The following is a 19,120-nucleotide window of genomic DNA, read 5'->3' as shown; positions in this document are numbered from 1 at the left end:
TTCATACCTATGAACCTCATATGGCCCCAAGTCACAGTCACCCCCTCCCAAACAGCACTCAGAGGCAGGAAACAATGGTTTTCAGAGAAGTAGGGCAATGAGTGACTGAATGCCTTCCTCAAGCGCTGGCTGTGTGGCCCAGGAGACAATCCTTCTTAATGCCCAGAACAAGCAGAGTGGCCCAGGCACCAGGGCAGGAGGGGGGTCACCTTTCAGATGCACAGTGACTCCCAAGGCAGCTCTTGGGCCTTACACTCTTTGCAGAAGAGACTTTTCATCTTGGCATCTCTGCCACCCTCAGCCCCTCATCGCCTCAGGGTCACAGCGTAGCCCGCTGACTAAGTTGACACCAGGACATTTCTTTGCTTCTGTCCCTAAACTGCCATCAGGATGATAGCACATCAGCTGCCAACTCTTGGGCTTCTGGGGCCACTGGGGAAGTTGTGGGTACCAAGCTACCTCTGGTTGCTCTCCCTAGGGAGGGAGAGATCCCAGAAAATCAGCTACCCCATCATGATCCCTGACCTGTGGCCTCTCTGTGTTTTCAAGTTGAGGGAAGCATGACCATTCCTGCTGGTTTTGTGGGACCACTACTGTCATCGTTTTACAGCTGAGAAAACTAAGGCTGTGAGAGGAGAAGACTTAAAATATTCTAACAGGAGCCTGTTCCAGAGTCTTTGAAGATATTCTTCATTGCCATTGAAAGCTTAGGGTGTATCCATCTTTTTACTTAAAAACAACACTGCGGTGAACATCTGTGTTAAACTATTTTCTCTCTTTAAGCCAATTTCATTATGATAGACTGCCAAAAATGGGATTACTAGCTTAACGGGAGTAAACTTTTTTCTTCTTTTTTTTTGAGATGGAGTCTTGCTCTTGTTGCCCAGGCTGGAGTGCAATGGCACGATCTTCGCTTAATGCAACCTCCACCTCCCAGGGGTTTAAGCGATTCTCCTCTCCTGCCTCAGCCTTCCGAGTAGCTGGGATTACATGTGCCCACCACCACAACTGGCTAATTTTTTAATATATTTTTAGTAGAGACAGGGTTTCAGCATGTTGGCCAGTCTGGTCTCGAACTCCTGACATCAGGTGATCGCCTGTCTTGGCCTCCCAAAGTGCTGGGATTGTAGGTATGAGCCACCACGGCCAACCAGGAGTGAACTTTTTTTTTTGAGATGGAGTTTCGCTCTTGTTACCCAGGCTGGAGTGCAATGGCGCGATCTCGGCTCACCGCAACCTCCGCCTCCTGGGTTGAGGCAATTCTCCTGCCTCAGCCTCCTGAGTAGCTGAGATTACAGGCACACGCCACCATGCCCAGCTAATTTTTTGTATTTTTAGTAGAGACAGGGTTTCACCATGTTGACCAGGATGGTCTCGATCTCTTGACCTTGTGATCCACCCTCCTCGGCCTCCCAAAGTGCTGGTATTACAGGCGTGAGCCACGGCGCCTGGCCAGGAGTGAACATTTTTAAGGCTCTTGATACATATTGCCAAATACTTTCTAAGATCTGTTCACACCAGAATCCTGGGCATGGGAGCCCAGAGGCTGCTGGCCTATTGCCAGCAGACAAAGATGTTACCCACCTCCTAGGAAGGAAGCGTAGCAGCCTCTGAGCGCTGCAGGTCTCATTTGTATGGGTGCTGGAGTACATTTGGTGCTGTTCCCCTCTAGGTCCAGACATCATCTGTCGGTGGTGGACGTCTGCAATCACTGTGGCCATCAGCTGGCTCCAGGGAGATGATGCAGCTGTGCGCTTTTATTTTACCAAAGTAGAACGCGTCCCCAAGGCCCTGGAAGCAACAGAGTGCGTAAGCCTCCTTGGCCACTCGCTTCTCTCTAGGGGAATCTTATCTGAGTTAGCGGGAGCAGGCTGCACTGGGTGGGCATGTTCGGATTAAGGGTCAGGACTGCATGACGTGGGGAGCTGGAAAAGTCGGGGGTGAAGAACTCAAGTTGGGCCTCCAGGTCCTATGTGCAACTGTCCTGCTCTGCACAACACGACTGTTGTCCCAGCAGCTGTCAGCACTGTCTCCTCCCTGCAGCTTTCATGGCACCACAGGCTAAAAGGAAGAGACAGAGCAGCATGGCTCCCAGTACCTTCAGAAGCTTCGTGGTGGAGGCAGGCAGGGTGCTAGTGATTCTCAGTCAGTGCAGAGAGGCCACAATTGCCCCCAAAACTCACGTGTACCGGAGCATCCTGCCCCTGTGTGCCAACATTTTATCCACTTTCCTTTCAGCCAGCTCCAGCCCACCATCAACCCTAGCAACCTTGTCCTGTAACTAAAATAGCCTTTAGCACATGGCATAACCAGAGAGCTTTTGACATTCCTCTTTGGAGATTTATGTCGGCATCTTGGGGACATTCAGCACATAGTGATGGGCAGCCCTGCCTGCTGACTCCCTGGCTGTTTCTAATTGGATCTGAGTGTTCTGAGAGAAACTGTAAAATGCTCCAAGATAAAAGGCCCCACAAGGTCCTATCCTTAGAGCCAAGTCTGTAACATTTCCTGTCAAGCAGACTCTTAACCAGGAGCATAGGAAGGAGCTGAGAAGAGTGAGTATACACAGGCTTGAAGCCCTGTGCTCCCTGAAGTAGATGTGACCCCCTAATTCATTGAAATAGCCTCATTTTAAGCCCTCTGACTAGTAAGCACCTACCCTGCCCCAGACCTGTGTAGCATTCCACCTGTATGTATGTGTCTCCCAGTCAGTGTGCCTGAGGACACGGAAGCTCAGCAGGTAGGTTGTCCCAAAGTCATCTCACTCCTGAGCAGCAGAGCTGCCATGGACAGCCAAGACACCCCTGCAGGCACTGCTGCCTGCTGGTTCACTTATCCCTGGCTCCCTCTGCTCTTCAGGGACTAGAATGCTATGAGAACTCCCCCAACCCTAGCCTCCCCTTTCACCCCGCAGTCTGCTCTGCAGAAAGAAGCTAACTAAGTTTTTCCACAGAGTTTAACACCACATATTTGGGAGAGTGGTCCCTTAAAGAACGGGTACAACACCTTATTGTGGCCACTTTATAGGTAAGGAAACTGAGGCACACATGTTGGAACGCCTGTCTTAGATGGCTTCTTAGCAGCAGACCTAGTAGTGAAGCCTGTGCCTGACTTCGTCCAGCATTGAATGAAGGTGTTACAGGGTTGGAAGCCAACCCTAGCTCAGGCCTGGCATTTCAGATCTGGAGCTGGTAGCCTGGAGCCATCATGGTAGCACTGCAGTTGACAGACCCACGTGTCATGTCAGTGTGGGGTGTGGTGGTCACTGGCTTGGGCTCCTCTACCTGTCACACAGGTGATACATAGTGACCTGCTTCTCACCTCCCTTGTCGCTGCTGCAGGAGCCCCCTGGTGAAGGCCGTCTTCCATGCCTGCAGAGCCATGCATGCCTCACTCTCTGGGAAAGCAGATGGGCAGCAGAGTTCCTTCTGCCATTGCGAGAGGGCCAGTGGCCACCTATGGAGCAGCCTCAATGTCAGCGGGGCCACCTCTGACCCTGCCCTCAACCACGTGAGTTGGGGCTGAGCTGGCCCCTGGGGAAGGTACTCTGCCCTGGTTCATGAGAACACTCCTACCCGCTTTGAGCTGACCTCACAGGTGGGGTTGTACAAGAGACAGATAAACCAAGACAGCAGCCCCCTTTCAAAAAAAGGTGGACTCCCTTGTCAGTCTCTGAAGCAGGCATGTTTCTATCTACACCTTTCTTAGGCTCTCAGAGTCCCAGGTCCTGCTGGCTCATACGCTCTGTAAGCCCAGGTGCACCCCAGCTGGCCAGGGCTTCACCCTGCATTTGTTCCAGCGGCTTGCATGATTTTCCAGGCCTCTGTAGGCAGCCTTGGAGTGGGCCCCTGGCCCTGGCCCCTGGCACACGAACGGAGCTGAAGACTGCCCTGGGCACCTGTCTGGCTGACCGCATACCTCCTGGCGGGCAGCTGTGGTGCATTGTAGTTGCATTGCATGTTCTGGTGGCATCCATGCAATGTTTCCACAGTGCATCACAGAGGCCTGCCTGGCCCTCGAGAGATGCCCACCACGTCCTCACCAAAGGCCCCATTACTTGGGGAGGTGATTCTAATAGAGGGTACTGCTGCCACTGTTGGGGACTAAATCACAGCCATCCCAGGAAAAAGGGGAGGGCACCCAGCTGAAAGTGGAGCATCACCTGGTCTCCTGGGGAACGTGTCCTTAACTCCATAGAGGGAAGGGCAGGCAGAATCCTGGAGGTTCAGATCCTCAGCCACTCCCTGGGGTTTGATCTCAGGTACTAGGCTAGTACTTCATGCTAGATATTGTCAGTGGGCCTTGGGATTGGGATGAACCCAGGGCAGCATGCCAGCCCCTACAGGGACAGGCAATGTACAGAAAAGGCCCAAAGCAACTGGGCGCCATGGCTCACACCTGTAATCCCAGCACTTTGGGAAGCCAAGGTGGCCAGATCACCTGAGGTCAGAAGTTTGATACCAGCCTGGCCAACATGGTGAAACCCCATTTGTACTAAAAAAAACAAAAATTAGCCAAGTGTGGTGGTATGTGCTTGTAATCCCAGCTACTCAGGAGGCTGAGGCAAGAGAATCGCTTGAACCCAGGAGGTGGTGGTTGCAGTGAGCCAAGATCACGCCACTGCATTCCAGCTTGAGCAATAGAGCAAGACTCCATCTTAAAAAAAAGAGTCCTGCCAGGTGCGGTGGTGCGTGCCTATAGTCCCAGCTACTCGGGAGGCTGAGGCTGGAGGATCGCTTGAGTCCAGGAGTTCTGGGCTGTAGTGCGCTCTACTGATCAGGTGTCTGCACTAAGTTAGGCATCAATATGGTGACCTCCCGGGAGCAGGGGACCAGAGTCCCAAATTCTCCTGGGCTGCCAAGACCAAAAGCAGATGGCGAGCCACATCTCAGCTTCTCTTTTGGGCTTTCCATTAGTCTCTTCCATATTTGTCTTCATGAGAGAACCAAACGATACAGGCTCAGTATGGGGTTCTTTGGTAGCAGCTCTATGATAGGAGAGTGAACCTAGAAGACAACCGCACGCAGCCTGGTGGCCCTTGGAGGGCAGAATCCAGCCATAGGCCTGCTCCCTCCATGCCCACAGGCACTCCTGCAGCACACACAGCTTAGAAGCACCAGGTTTTGTTTGAGGAGAGGACTTCTTATCCACATCCTCTTGAAGCAGACAATAGCTGGAAAATTGTAGGCAAGGATCCAGGCCTTGTGCAGGGACAGGGCAGGGTCTGGATCAGCATAGGGACTTACTTCCCCAGGCCCAGTATCTTGGGAATGAGGAAAGCCAGGGCTGGGTGGGGTGAGGCTCAGCCTGAGGAAGTTCCTCTGGACGAGAGGGCTGCTCGTGGCCCATCTCAAGAAGAACTTGCTGCTCCTCACTGCTCGGTGTTGTGCTGGTATGCTGCTGGGAGCCAGGCAGGCAGCCCAGCCTCATAGATAGTAGGCAGAAAGTATGTGTGGCCCACACGCAGTGTCTTGTCATATGACACAGCAGCCCTGTGGTGGTGCCATTTCCTTTTTTTTTTTTTTTTTTTTTTTTTTTTTTTGATAAAGAAACAGGCTCAGAGAGATTAAGTCCTGTACCAGGGTCACGTAGCTAGTAACTGGCAAAGCTAGGTCAGTCAGCCTAATCCCCAAGCACCAAACCACTCTGCGGTTCTGCCTTCTGAGACACCTGTGTCCCTCTCCTCCTCCTCCTCCTCCCCCCAGCCCCAGCTCCAGCTCCAGGGCTCTGCTGCCACTTCAGGGTTTTCCTTGGCACCTTGTGGGCATCACAGCCTCCTAGGCAGCCATGGTGGGGCTCCCATGAGGTGAAAGAACCTGTGCCTTCAACCCACAAGGGTTTTATTTCTGTCCTTGCCACCTGCCTGTGCTGTGTCCCCTATACAAGCTTCTGTCCCTGTCAGAGCCTTGCTTTCTCACCTGCAGAATGGGGAGGGCCTGTCTCCCACCTCCTGGGGCCATGGAAGGGATTGGTTCTCCCTTGAGCTGTTCTCATGTCCTTAGTAGTTTGCCAGACTCTGGGGCTCTCCGCTTACTCCCAGAGCTGCCTGGTGTTGGTCTGGGGGAAGCTGGCAGGTGCTGGGATCCTTGCCTCAGGGATGGGCCAGTCACTTGTCCCCCCTCTCTCATGGCTGACCCCACAGGTGGTCCAGCTACTTACCTGTGACCTGTTACTGTCGCTGCGGACAGTGCTCTGGCAAAAGCAGGCCAGTGCCAGCCAGGCCATTGGGGAGACCTACCACGCATCAGGCGCTGAACTGGCAGGCTTCCAGCGGGACCTGGGCAGCCTGCGCAGGCTGGCACACAGCTTCCGCCCAGCGTACCGCAAGGTGAGGCCCAGCTGGCTGGTGGGGCAGGGCAGATTGGAGTTTGTGGGGCCTGAGCCCAGAACCCAGCATGTGGTTGTGGAGTTGGCCCTTTGAGGTCAGCCTGGTGACCTGTGGAGCACCTGCTTGGCTTGTGCCCAACACTGGGCTGGGCGCCATGTATCCCTGTGTTCAGCACACATTGGTTGAGTGCCTGCTGTGTGCCTGGCCCTGGAGCTCAGCAGGGAGCAGGTCATACTTTGCCGCCACAGACGGGCCAGCAGGGAGCCACACCTCCCCAGGCACATGCTGGGTGGGAGGACACTGAGGGCAGTGGCAGCAGATCAGGGCTCCTGGCCTGGTCCCAAGCTCCACTTTGACTTTTATAACTGTTGGCCAAGTGACAGAATTTCTCTAGAACCGCACTAAGGGGAAATTGACGTTTATTCTTTTTCACAGCAGCTGGGGCTTTGGTTTTTCTGCTGGGTAACATCCCCTTGGCAGTGGCCACATTATCTGAACTGAGTCTCGGAGGAAAGTTCTATGACCGGCCTTGCCAGGCTCCAGCCATTTCCTTTGTTGTTTATTTTTATTGTTACTTAATGTATTCGACATATTTGTACCTGTATTTTTTTCTAAGAATTTGAGTAAGATGGCTCAGAAGTGTCATTGAGGGGGTAAGGCCTGGGCTGGAAGGAGGAGGCCTCAGAGCAAGGCTGCTGCTGCAGAGCCTGGTATTTGGCCCCCACATCTATCACCCTGAGTTGCTGCAGGACCCACACAGGGTTGTACTGTGACCACTGTGTGCAGCAAGCCAAGATGGACACAGCAGACAATATCGTCAGAAAGCCATTCCTTACCGTGGAAAGAGGGCATGTGCCCCAAGGCCTGGGGCAGCACCCCTGCCTCCTAGAGCCCACCCTGGTCAGCTCTCTGGTCTGCTCACAGCATGGCTGGCATCAATGGCTTTTTTTTTTTTTTTTTTTTATAAAGAGGAGGGTGGTCTTGCTATGTGTCCCAGGCTGGTCTGAAACCCCTAGCCTCAAGCTCGTGCTTTGACCTCCCAAAGTGCTGGTTTTACAGATGTGAGGCACCTCACCTAAGCCCAAAGGCTGCCTCTTAAATACCATTTCCATCCTGCTTCTCCCTGCTGAGAGCCCAGCAGTGGCTCCCTGTTGCCTACCAAGACCAGAATCTACTTGGCAGCACTGAAGACTGAGATATAAAGCAATCAAAAAGAGCTTGAGATCTTAAGAAATGACAGACTTCGTTCGGCCTTGCCCTTCACCTACCAGCGACTCATACCTCAGCGCTGCAGACTTTTACCCGCACACCTCTAGACTCTGTTCCTTTCTAAAGATACGGAAGGAAAGAGGGTACCGAACCTCTCTGGTACCAGCCCAGCTGTCTCCCTCACCCCTCTGTCCCTGCCACACCTGTCCTTTTGTCAAACTGGCAGCAGCCTCCAGGGTCTGGAGGCTTCACCCAGGCCCTGCTTGTCTGCCAGCTCCACAAGGTGCGCCCACGGCTTTCTTGTCACCAGTTGAGGAAAGCAGGCATTTTGCCTCTCTCTCCTTTCCTCCTGCTCCTGCGGCTCAGCCAGGTTTCCCGCCTGGCTCAGGGTCGGAATAGGGGTCAACAGAGGTTGCTTTTCAGTGTTGAGCAAGGCAGGGTGGTATGGGAAGGGATGTCATCAGGTGGCAGGCAAGATGGCTCAGGGAGAGCTACCCTGAGCATAGACAGGTGGGGACCAGGAGTATAATGGATATCACCCCTGCACCTCCCCAGGTCTTCCTGCATGAAGCGACTGTGCGCCTGATGGCAGGAGCCAGTCCCACCCGCACCCACCAGCTGCTGGAACACAGTCTGCGGCGGCGCACCACACAGAGCTCGAAGCACGGTGAGTCCACCGCTCTCCAGCTCGCAGGCTGGGGCTGGCCCTGCCCCCGGGAAGAGAGGAGGGTTGGGGCCAGCCCAGCTCCCACATCTAGCAGCTGTGGCCAGCACACCTCTCTGAGAATGAAAGAAGCCTGAGACCGCTCTTAGTGGGTTGCAGGGGTTGGGGTGGTCATGGGTCATGCTGTGATCAGGTAAGGAGGGTTGGGGTGGGGTCTGAGCACAGGTGCAGGCGTAGAAGCAGAGGCTCCAATCAGACCATGTGGCTCCATCTCAGCCCCAGCCCCACCACAGGCTGGCCGTGGAACACTGGACAAGTTCACTTCTTTTCCGTGGACTGGGTGGGGCAACAGACTCCACCTCCCAGGATGAGTGTCAGTGTTGAGTGAATGAGTCCAGGTAACGCTGAGGGACAGCACCGGCTGCATGATGGACTCTCAGTTCTGACACGTATCTCTTTACCATAGGAGAGGTGGATGCCTGGCCCGGCCAGCGAGAGCGGGCCACTGCCATCCTGCTGGCCTGCCGCCACCTTCCCCTCTCCTTTCTATCCTCCCCGGGCCAGCGGGCAGTGCTGCTGGCCGAGGCTGCCCGCACCCTGGAGAAGGTGGGTGACCGGCGCTCCTGCAATGACTGCCAGCAGATGATTGTCAAGCTGGGTGGTGGCACTGCCATTGCCGCCTCCTGACCACCAGGCTCAGCTCGCCCCTCCACCTCTCTCGGTTCCTCTCTCCCCCCACAGCATCCTCCTGCTGAGAGTGGTAGGGAGGAGCCTTGTCTTCCTAGCTGTCATCTGCCGAGGCTTCTGAGCCACCTCAGGCCAGTGGGCCCCTGGACAGAGCCCCTTAAAGCTGCTGTCACTAGATGCCCATGGTCCAGGGTCTGGTGGGCATGAGAGGAAAGGTGGCGGGGTAGAAACTGGTTCTTAAAAGCAGCAGGGGGAGCTCCCAAGCTGCCAAGCCCCCTGCCTTCAGCCTTCCTGACTTTCTCCTGAACCTCACTCTCTCCTTTTTGCTTCCTCAGTTTTTATCAGGCTTTCTCTGGGAGACAGCAGTCTCTCAGCACCAGGGAGCAGCTGCCCTCAGGCCTGTGCCTGGCATGCCCTCCCCGCTTTTTATACGAATGTTTTCTATCAGCGTGCTTGGGTTTGCCATGATGTGAGGCTGAGTTGCCGTAGCATCTTGATTCTCTCCCTGGGTCTGCGTTCCCTCCCCTGTGCCTGACTGAGCCCACTCATTGTCTTTCCCTTTATTACATAGGACAGCCAGGGGAGGAGGGGACCCCAGCCCTGGGAGGCTGGTGGGAGGCAGGGAGCATGCCTGCGGATGGATGAAATTATGTTGGCATTATTTTTTAATTTTTTAAGAAATAAATGGTATCTTATTTAATTGTCCTGTTCCTTCCCACTCTCCACCTCCTAGGATGTCATCCCAAGCTCAGGGTAGGCCCAGGGGCCTGGGAGAAATGAAGCCACCCATTGGGACTGGGAACCAGGGACCTTCAGCATGGTGTCCAGGTTCCCCCCTCCCCGACCCCAACACCTACCTCCACAGTGCAGACTGGCCCCGGCTTTGCAGTGGTTCACTTCAACCATGGTTCAACTTTACAGTTGGTCTGTCGGGGTATTAAATGAATTTTTGAATTATGATATTTTCATTTATGATGGATTTATCAGGAAGTAACCCTATGTAAGTTGAGGCATATCTGTATATTTTTATCCCTAATTCTTTTTTTTCTTAAGACGGAGTCTCACTCTGTTGCCAGGCTGGAGTGCAGTGGCATGATCCCAGCTCACTGCAACCTCCGCCTCCCGGATTCAAGCGATTCTCCTGCCTCAGCTTCCTGAGTGGCTGGGACTACAGGCGCATGCCACCACGCCCAGCTAGTTTTTGTATTTTTAGTAGAGATGGGGTTTCACCATGTTGGCCAGGATGGTCTTGATCTCTCAACCTTGTGATACACCTGTCACAGTTTCCCAAAGTGCTGGGATTACAGGCATGAGCCACTGTGCCTGGCCTTTTTATCACTAATTCTTGAACTGAAAAAAACCAACGTGGCCCAACCCCTCCCCAGTGGCAAGCCCTTCTTTACAGAGTGGGCAGAAGGTTGCCTTTGGTGGGCACTAGGAATGAGGTCCCCTGCCTTGATGCAGGTCCTAGGAGAAAAAGTCCCACTTTTCTGGACTCCCTGTGCCTCATCCTCAAGCTGGTTGGGGCAGAGGGTGGGCAGGAGCCCTAATACAGACTGGGGGCTGCTCACAGTAGGGCCCCTTGATGCAGGCTGGAATGCATCAGCTTGTGTTGTCCCTAGGGTGTGCTTGGACCCCACCTGCTTTCTCTCCTGCCCCTCCCCCACTTACTGTAATTTATGGACCCTTCCCACCCGAGTGTTGTGTATATGTCCTGTGCCTTTTCTCTCTATTGTTTAGGGGTGGGAGGGGGTGATTTTACACTGAAAATGGGGGTACACCTATGGCTTCCTTGATGTTCAGTCACTGTGTCCCAGACCTAGGTTATTCAATAAACACAGATTGGTACCACCCAGCACAAGGTGTGTGAGGGTCTGTAATGTGACTGCTGTGGTGTCCAGCCAAGGGGCTGCATGACTTGGTGGGCAATGGGCCAGGGGCTGTGGGTGGTGCTTTGGGGGTCAGAGGTCGTGCTATCCAGGTTCCAGCTTGTTCTCTGGATATAATGCAACTGGCTGACCTCTCCCCTGCTGAGTAAGCTGCTCCCTGGTTTCCCTTCTGTGAAGGCAGTGACCTTCTGAGCCAGGAGACAAGTCAGACCCAAGTCCAGGTCCTGTGCTTGTCTCCACTTCCACGTGTGCAGAATGGGGATGCTAAGCTCCGCCATGGACTGTAGTTCCACAGGCTTGTGTGCCCAGAGTGAGTGCCTTGTGAGGCTGCTGAGACACACCAGGGGCAGGACCACAGGCTGGGATGGGAGTGCTGGGCCTTGTTGCAAGAGAAGTCAGAATGGGACTGAGCATAGGGCTGAATCCCTTCCACTCTGAGCCACTTCCTCTGAAAGGTAGTCACAGCAGGCTACACTGCCGGTGAGGCCCAGTTGCAGCTGGTCCCATGCATGGTTCCATCATTTTCAGGGATGGCCACTGTCCACAGCCTCAGCCTGGTTCCACTGGGATAGAGATCCAGGGCCCTTGGGACTGAGAATGAGCAGGGGGAATTGCCGACTCCTGGCATAGCTCAGCCACGGTCTTCGTCATGTGTTTGGGGACAGGGGGTGGGAGGTGGACCGAGAAAGAACCAGATCCCTTTGTGAGTCTGTGCAGCCTCCATGACTCAGCCCCCACCCCCCTCCTCCAACTCTACACAGCTGTGGGACAGGGTTAGGACTGTGGGCCCAGGGCTCTGTCCTGGGGTTTCTAGGCCTTGGTTGCCTTAACACCCTAAAGGGACAGGGAGGTGCACCCTTCACCTGGCAGGAGCAAAGACCAGGCCTGGTGGGTTCTGGGGCCTCAGGGCAGCCCAGCCGGCAGAAGGAAAGCTCCAGACTGTTTATATATACCCTGGGAACAGGGTGCCCTCCCTACCAACACTCAGAACTCTCTCTCCCCGCCAGACTGCCTGTTGCTTGCCATTTCAGCCGATTCACAGCAATCCAGGAGGGTCCTAACCTGGGAGTCCACTGGGTGACCTTGGGCAAGCTACTTAGGTCTCAAAACCCAAACTTCCTCCTCTGTAAAGGCGCACCCCCATGAGGCTCTTGCAGATTTCTTGAGAAAGGCCAACAAATGGTAGCCATTGTTCTTAACACAGTACACCACACCTCAGGTACTCAGGAGGGAAACGGACCCACCTGGATGGCTTTGTTGAGGTCACACCCCTCAGCCAGCCACAGCCCTGGCCCCCAGTGTACCCAGCGTCCCCTGGCACAGGAGCTCTGTGGAAAACGCACGTGAGCTGCTAGCAGTGCCCTGGGCCACAGCCAGGTACCAGGAGCCCTCCCGGAGGGGCACTGCCAGGGACCCTGCTCCAGCTTTCCTCCACTGTTTCAAAGAAGCTACTTGGGAGGAGGTGCCCCCATCCTGAGCACCAGATGTCCCCACAGCCCACACCCATTAAGGGGGGTAGCCCCAGGCCAATCTGGCCAAGCGACCTGCAGGCCAGGGGCTGGCCCACAGCCAATGGTCAGTGAGCATCAGCCAGGTTCAGCCACCTCAAGCTGCAGTGGCAGAAATCTAACCATCCCCTTTCCCAGGGCTCCCACTGGTGTGGGCATTAACCCTGACATTCAACCCTGACCACCCTCTCCAGCCATTGCTCCCTCGCTCTGGCCAGTGCACTGGAACAGTCCTCCACCCTTGCACACGCCGTGTCCTCTGAGGCCTGCACTGCCGTCTGTCCAGTCAGTGACCAATGCTGCCTCGCATCCACGCTGAGGGCTCTTTATTCTCAGGAGCGGGAACCACATAAAGGGCTTATTTACAAGACCAACCCGCGGCCTGCGGGCTCCAAGACCCCCGTGCCCTTGAGGCAGACGGAAGAGCTGACCTTCCAGGAGGGCTCCCTGTGGCCTGGGGCTCCGATGGACAGACGAGGGCCCCAGCCCAGGACGCCTCGAGAGGACCGCGGCCCCGCTTCACACGGTAACCTCGGTCTTGCTGTTGGTCCTTAGGTACCGAGACCCGCGGCCCACGCTGCGGTAAAGGCCGAGGGGCTGCGGGCTGAAGGCCTCGGGCATTTTTTCCGCGCTGAACTGGCGCGGGGCCGCGCGGCCAGGCCTCCGGGGTACCTGGAAGGCTTGAGCCGCCGGGTGGCCGAGCGGGGCAGGTCGGACCGGGCGACCGGCGGTCCAGGCGGCATAGGGACCCGGCGCGGCAGGGGGCGCGTAGCCGGGCGGGGCCCAGGGGCAGGCGTCCCGCGGCGCAGGCAAGTCCGGGGGGGGCCGCGGGGCCCGCGATGGAGGGGGACGCGGGGACCGCTCGGGGACGGGGAAACGCTGGCAGAAGTCCCGCGGGGTGGCCTCTGCAGGGAGAGGGCAGGGAAGGGTCAAGCCGCGCCTCGCGGGGACCTCGGCGCCTGGAACTCCGGACGCGACGAGGGGTCCCGGTAGGGGGCGGGGCCGAGGCGGGCCCGGCCGGGGCGCGGGAGCCGATTGGCCGAGCGGCGGGCGCGCGGGACTGAGAACTTGGAGCCGGGAGACTGGGCCCCGCGCCTCGCAGTCCCGGAGCCCGCGAACCCGGGTTCCCTCGCGCCGCCCGCACCCCTCACTCACCTGCGGCCTTGAGCGCGGCGGTCTTAAACGTGGCGTACTTGGCGTAGTCGGGCTGCAGCGTCAGGCTGCGGCCGACTTGCAGCCGCGGGCCTCGCGGGGGCCCCGGGGCGGGCGACCCCCGGGGCGCGTTGTTGAGGTGCTTCTTGTCTGCAGCAGGGAGTGAGACGCGGCTCGGCCCGATGCCCCGGATCACTGCGTCCGCGCTGTCACCTCTCCGCAGCCCTCTCCCCGAGGCTGTCCGTTGAGAACCTGGGGGACCGTTCTCCGGGCGCGGCTGCGAGCCCAGCCTGTGTTCGCGGCAGCCTCCAGCGCCTGGAACAGGGCCTGGCTCCAAATCACGCGCAGCGGCGGCAGCAGCCAGCCCGGGGGGTGCCACCCTCATGAACGGCTCGCCCGGAGGCGACACTCGAGCCAGGCGTGGAGTCCCGGGACCTGCTCCCGCCGAGATGGGGTATGTCTGAGGAACAGAACCCAGACGGGGCGTGGGGGCTGCCAAGCCTGCCTGCTCTCGAGAGACCCAGAGGGAGGCTCCGGAGCCCGAGCCTAAGACCACAGTCCCAGCCAGCAAATCCTGCATCTGGAACCTTCCTCACATCACAGCCCCCCCAGACTCGAGGCCGCAGGACCCATGAGGGGTCCCTCTCCACCCTGTGGAGCTGGCTGACCGGGCAGGCCCCTCACACCCGCAGAGGCGGCGGCTCATTTCCACTGGGGAAGCCTCCACACCCCAGCCGAGGGACCCCCTCTCTGTCTCTCACGCCCTTCTGTGTGCTCCGCTGCCTTTCAGGCCCGCCCGCCACCGACTCACCTGCGCTGTTGTGGGGGGAGACCTGGGGGAGGCCGTCCCCCATCTGCACCTGGACACAGCCACCCAGAGGCGGGCCCAGGGTGGGAGGTAATGGCTCCTGGGGGCCTGGCTGCTTCAGAAGCTCCGTCAGCGTCCTGCAGGGACAGAGTGGTCAGGGGTGGCCCTTTCTGCCTCCCACCTCATCAAGGGCCTGCCTGGGCCACCACCACCTCACTCTGTGGCCCTGGGCAGTTCTTTCAGCCTCTCCAGGCCGTCCTCTCTGGTGCTCGAACTCACACACGAACTATCTGTCAGCCTTACATGTGGCCCCAACACAACTGCTTCCCAGAGCAGGCCAGGAAACTCCCCTTCCCACCCCTCCCTGGAGCACACTCTCCAGGACCCTCCTTGGTTGAGCCTCCCCTCCCAATGCAACTTGCTCTGCTTTCCTGCCCCTCATCCCATAAAGCTGCTACTCATCCTTCAGACTCCACCAGCAGCCTCCTCCAGGAATCCTTTTTTTTATTTTTTATTTTTTGAAACTGAGTCTTGCTCTGTTGCCCAGGCTGGAGTGCAATGGTGCCATCTCTGCTCACTACAACCTTCACCTGCTGGGTTCAAGGTGCCCACCACCACACCTAGCTAATTTTTGTATTTTTAGTAGAGATGGGGTTTCACCGTGTTAGCCAGGCTGGTCTCAAACTCTGCCTGTCTCGGCCTCCCAAAGTGCTGGGATTACAGGTCTGAGCCACTTTACCCCACCCAGGAAGCCTTATTTACCTGCCTGCCCAAATGCCCCTGCAGCTGCGGCTTCCGCTGGGACCTGGGATGAAGTTGCCAACACAGGCAAGAAGGACAGATGGATGAGGGTAAGGGGATGCTGGGAGACTTCTGTGGCAGCCCAGGACCCACAAGCTGTGTGACCTTGGGCAGCCACCTCCCTGGACCCAACACCCAGCCCCCACCCAGCTGTGATATGACAGTGTCTGTGCGGCCCAGCTGCCTTCAGAACCTGGAATCCATGATTCTCTCCTACTCAGCCTGATCCTCCTTCTGGGGCTGGGGCCTCAAAAGGCTGATTCGTGAAGGGCATTCAGGAGGCAGGAAACCAGGGATGGCCAAGGTTTGTCTTCAGGTTTGGTGACAGGGTCTGAAAGCATCCTAGTACCTGCCTGGACTGCCCTTCCTCCCCTGCGCACTGCCCAGAGGCTCACCTCTGTGGCCTCATCTCTGGGAAAGCACCGCCAGCTCCTCTCTCCCAGACAGCTGAGTAATCACCATGCCTCTGGGCTTTTGCACAAACTCTCTCTGGATGCCCGCCCCAAGCCCTCTGAGAAGCCTTCCCTGGCCTTCAAAGCCCCAACAAGCAGAATTAAGGGTGAGACTTGTGAGGAGGGCAGGGACTCAGGACAAGCCCAAGCCCTGTTCCAGGTCTCTCCAGCAGAGAAAAGGGAGTCAGGGTCCATGGGAGCCTGAAGCCCAGAAAGAAGGGACTGGCCTAGGCCATGCAGCACGGCAGGGGTGGGTGCAGTCTTCCTGAGGCATCACCAAACCTGCTGCCCCTTCCCCAGCAGGCACAGGGAGTTGGGTGAACATGTCAGCTGGGCTGCCGCAGCCACCCCTCATGGCCTTCAGCTCCTTTTGCCCTGCCCCTGTCAAAGACATACCTGGGCCTCCTCCATGCTACCCTCGCCCAGCATGAGGGACCCCCAAATTGGGGTAACTCAGTCCCTACCCCTGTGGTATCCAACAGCCAAGCCAGGAGGTTCCACCTCCTGGAGGCAGTGCGGGAGCTGAGGGTGGAAGCCAGGGTGCCAACTACCCTACAGCTCCCTGGGAGAAAGTGGGCTACATGGTTTCAGGAGTGAGGGGTGCTGGAGTGCCAAGGGAGCCCTCACCCCCTGCCTCTGAGGCCCAGGAGGGGGAAGTGTCCACATCTGTCCCCCATAGAGGGCATGGGGGCTTCTCTATGGTCACTTCTAAATACCAGCCTGTCGCATGCAGTGTCAGCAGCTCACAGGCCCATAGGGTGCTGGGACCAGGTGGATGACAAAGGTACAGGATCCAGGGCATGGGGGTTGCTGGGGGCATGTGAGTGCCACCTGCGGCATGTGGGTGAGAGTTCCAGGATCCAGACACATAGAGTCCCAGAGTCCTCATTCCAACCGAGAAAGGGGACCTGGACCCTGTAGCCCACTTCACACCAAGCTCAGAATGCAGCAAGCACCTGTCCTGGCCTCAGCAACACACGACTGTGTTCCAGAGTCCTACACAGAGGGAGCCCTGACCTTCACCTGGAAGCTGTGGCATGGGGTAAGTGGGGGTAGGCCTGTGAAACCCAAGGAGGGAAGGGCAGCTCTGAGTCACAGCTACCGGGGCAGGGGAGAGGCAGGAGGTGGGCAGGAAGAGGGGAGGGAAGAGTGGGGAGAAGCAGGAGAGGAGCAACCAAAGAGCCAAGGGCCCCTTCCCTTCCCTGTGCCCAAGACACCCAATACTACATCAGCCCGGTCTCCCTCCCGGCCAGTGGCCCCGTGGACGGCGACCCCGTGCCCTCTGTCCAAAGCTACCTAGTCCCCCAACCCCTCCAGAAGATACTAGAGCAAGGGAAAGCGACGCAGCGCCCAGCACAGGCGGAAGGTCAAGGGGAGTCAGGGCGGTGTCAGGTGTCTCCCTGATGAAGGTGAGGGGAGACAGAGACAGAAAAAAACCAGAGAAGGGGCCTACTGGGAGAACTAGCGGGCAGGGAGAGCAGTCTGAGGAGCGGGCGGGGGGCTCCCCGGCGGCGCGCGCTCACCTGGTCACAGTGCGCCGTGCGCGCGGGCTGTGCGCCCTCTCCAGGCCCAGGCGCGCCCCGATGCCGGCCAGCACCAGCAGCGCGGCGACGCCGCACACAGCGTAGACGGCCGTGTGGCTGCGCTCGCGGCCCGGGTCCCGGGGCGCAGCGGTGTCGCGGGCGCGGGCGGGCGGCCGGCCGGTCTGGACCCAGGCCGGCGTGTCGTAGTTGGAGCAGCGGCTCTGGTCGAGGCGCCGCGGCCCGTCGTGGCAGCAGAAGCGGTAGCCGCACGTGCCGCAGCAGAAGCTGTAGGCGCCCGAGCTGCAGTTGAAGGGCGGGTCCCATTGGCCCATCACGTCGTAGTAGCCCCGGCAGCGGTCGCCCCCCGCTGGGGCTGTCGTGCCGGGCGCCGCGGGCCCCTGCGCCTCAGGGGCCCCCGCGCGACCCGACGGCGGCCACGCTAGCAGCAACGCTAGCCGAAGCGCGAGCGCAAGCCGGAGCCTGGGCGGACGGCGGCCGCCGAGCAGTCCCTGCGCCCCGGCCCGCGCCATCGGGCCCGCGCCTCTCGCTACTGCGCCCGGTGCATGGCCGGGCGCTGCAGCTCCCTCCGGCTCGGCTCCTCCGCTCCCGCAGGGATCGCGCTGGCTCCCGGAGCACGCCGCCTCGGCCGTCAGCCCCGAGAGGGCTGGATCTAGAGCTCCGAGGCCGCACCTCCGGTGGGCGCGTCCTCCTTCGGGGCTCACCTCGGACCCGAGCTGCCCGGTCCGCGTCCTGGGATCTCCCCCGGGCCGGACCGCAGGTCCTCGCCCGAGCGCGGTCCCCGACTTCTTCCTGGCCCAGCAGGTGTGCGTGTCTTGGCCCTAGCAGGGGTCGCGGGCCGCCCGACTCCGCTGCCTTCCCGCCGCCCGCTCGGTGCAGCCAGCACTCTGGCTCCTGCTCCGGCTCCGGCTCCGGCTCCTGCTCGGGCTCGGCGCGGGCTCCGGCGGGCGGGGGAGGAAGAGAGGAGGGAGGGCGGGAGGGAGGCAGAGCCGGGGGAGGAGCGCGGCCGCCGCGAGGGGCGAGAGGGGGCAGCAGGGACCGCGCAGCCGGGGCACCCCACAGGGGACCCTCCCCAAAGGCTGCCCAGAAACATTCCTCTGAACTGGGTGCTCAATGAGGATCAAGTCTATGACCCGCGACTGGAGCGTCCCTCTCTTACAGGTGCGGGGACGGAGGCGCGGAGGTCAAAGCAGCCCGGAATTGCCCCGGGACGGGCAGAGCCACCCTCCCACCTCCTTCTGGCCCCTCTGTTCCTTCTAATCATAACATGAGGAGGACCCCTTCCCCTCTCCGCGCCTCGATTTTCCCATCTGTCCCGCTGGCAGCGCCGCTTCAGAGGGCCAAGGATTTATCCCAGGTCGCGAGTTCAGTTCCAGAACCTCCCGAACCCTGGGCTGGGGTCCCGGGATGTTTCCATACCCGCGTCGACGGGCACGGCCAGGCTGATGCATTCCCGCGATCTGCTTCCTCCCCAGGTGTGTGGAGGGGGAGATTGGGTTCTCCCCCCGCCCTGAAAACGGAAGGCCTGGAAGAGGAAGACCTCTGCACTGCGCGAACCGCAGGTCCTTTCACAAACCGAGGGGAAGGGTATGGGGGCTGTAAGGAGCTCGGACCTGGTCCCAGCACGGCCCAGTGGTGTTTTCCGAGTTTAGCTGAACTGGAGAATATGGCGGTGCCGCTGTGCCTGGCTTCTCCTTGCCTCAGTAGCTCATCTTAACATCAAAAACTCTTCCTGGAGGGCACACTCATAATCTGCCCCTTCCAGGAGGTAGGGGTCGATATGGAACCTCCCCCTATCCAGATGGAAACAGCAGGAGGGCAAGGACTGGGCATGCAATTCACCCAGTGTGCAGCACAGCTCAGGCCCCTGCCAGCATTTGCTGAATGAATAACTGAACGAAACGTCTCCAGCGTCTAGTTTCTGTGAGATGAAGCAGTGGGACTCCCTAGGGTCCCTCCTAGACCCCTTCCTATCCGTCCTTCACTCAGCAACTGGGAAGAGCTTATTGAAGTGGAGGAGGTCGGGGAGAAGAAGAGGAAGGATTTACATTTTAAGGAGGATCAAGTCTGTTGCCTGACAT

The 19,120-nt window shown here is 58.4% G+C and overlaps 2 protein-coding genes across 4 annotated transcripts in view; one reads left to right on the top strand and one right to left on the bottom strand.

Moving 5' to 3' along the window:
• Positions 1-10,746, top strand: part of SREBF2 (sterol regulatory element binding transcription factor 2) — a 76,320-nt gene extending 65,574 nt beyond the window's left edge. For both annotated transcript variants that reach the window (XM_035266074.3, XM_017969242.4), the window contains 5 exons: positions 1,673-1,805; positions 3,342-3,510; positions 6,143-6,328; positions 8,093-8,204; positions 8,668-10,746. In XM_035266074.3, the coding sequence (XP_035121965.3) occupies positions 1,673-1,805; positions 3,342-3,510; positions 6,143-6,328; positions 8,093-8,204; positions 8,668-8,888 (821 nt within the window). In that variant the 3' untranslated portion in view covers positions 8,889-10,746. The remainder of the gene's footprint in view (positions 1-1,672; positions 1,806-3,341; positions 3,511-6,142; positions 6,329-8,092; positions 8,205-8,667) is intronic.
• Positions 10,747-12,594: 1,848 nt separating this feature from the next.
• Positions 12,595-17,928, bottom strand: SHISA8 (shisa family member 8). Of its 2 annotated transcripts, none has more exons than XM_035266081.3 (4): positions 17,022-17,928; positions 14,249-14,382; positions 13,441-13,872; positions 12,595-13,190 (listed from the first exon to the last, which is right to left on the bottom strand). In XM_035266081.3, the coding sequence occupies exons 1-4, from the start codon at positions 17,549-17,551 to the stop codon at positions 12,805-12,807; spliced, it is 1,482 nt and encodes a 493-aa protein (XP_035121972.1). In that variant the 5' UTR covers positions 17,552-17,928; the 3' UTR covers positions 12,595-12,804. The 2 variants fall into 2 exon arrangements, with proteins under 2 accessions (XP_035121972.1, XP_035121975.1); XM_035266084.3 differs by having other exon boundaries at positions 13,441-13,752.
• Positions 17,929-19,120: the final 1,192 nt, after the last annotated feature.

The sequence above is a fragment of the Callithrix jacchus genome, chromosome 1, assembly GCF_049354715.1.
Source record: "Callithrix jacchus isolate 240 chromosome 1, calJac240_pri, whole genome shotgun sequence".
NCBI lineage: Eukaryota > Metazoa > Chordata > Mammalia > Primates > Cebidae > Callithrix > Callithrix jacchus.
The sequence above is the reverse complement of the archived record's forward strand: the minus strand, read 5'-3'. Positions and strand labels throughout refer to the sequence as shown.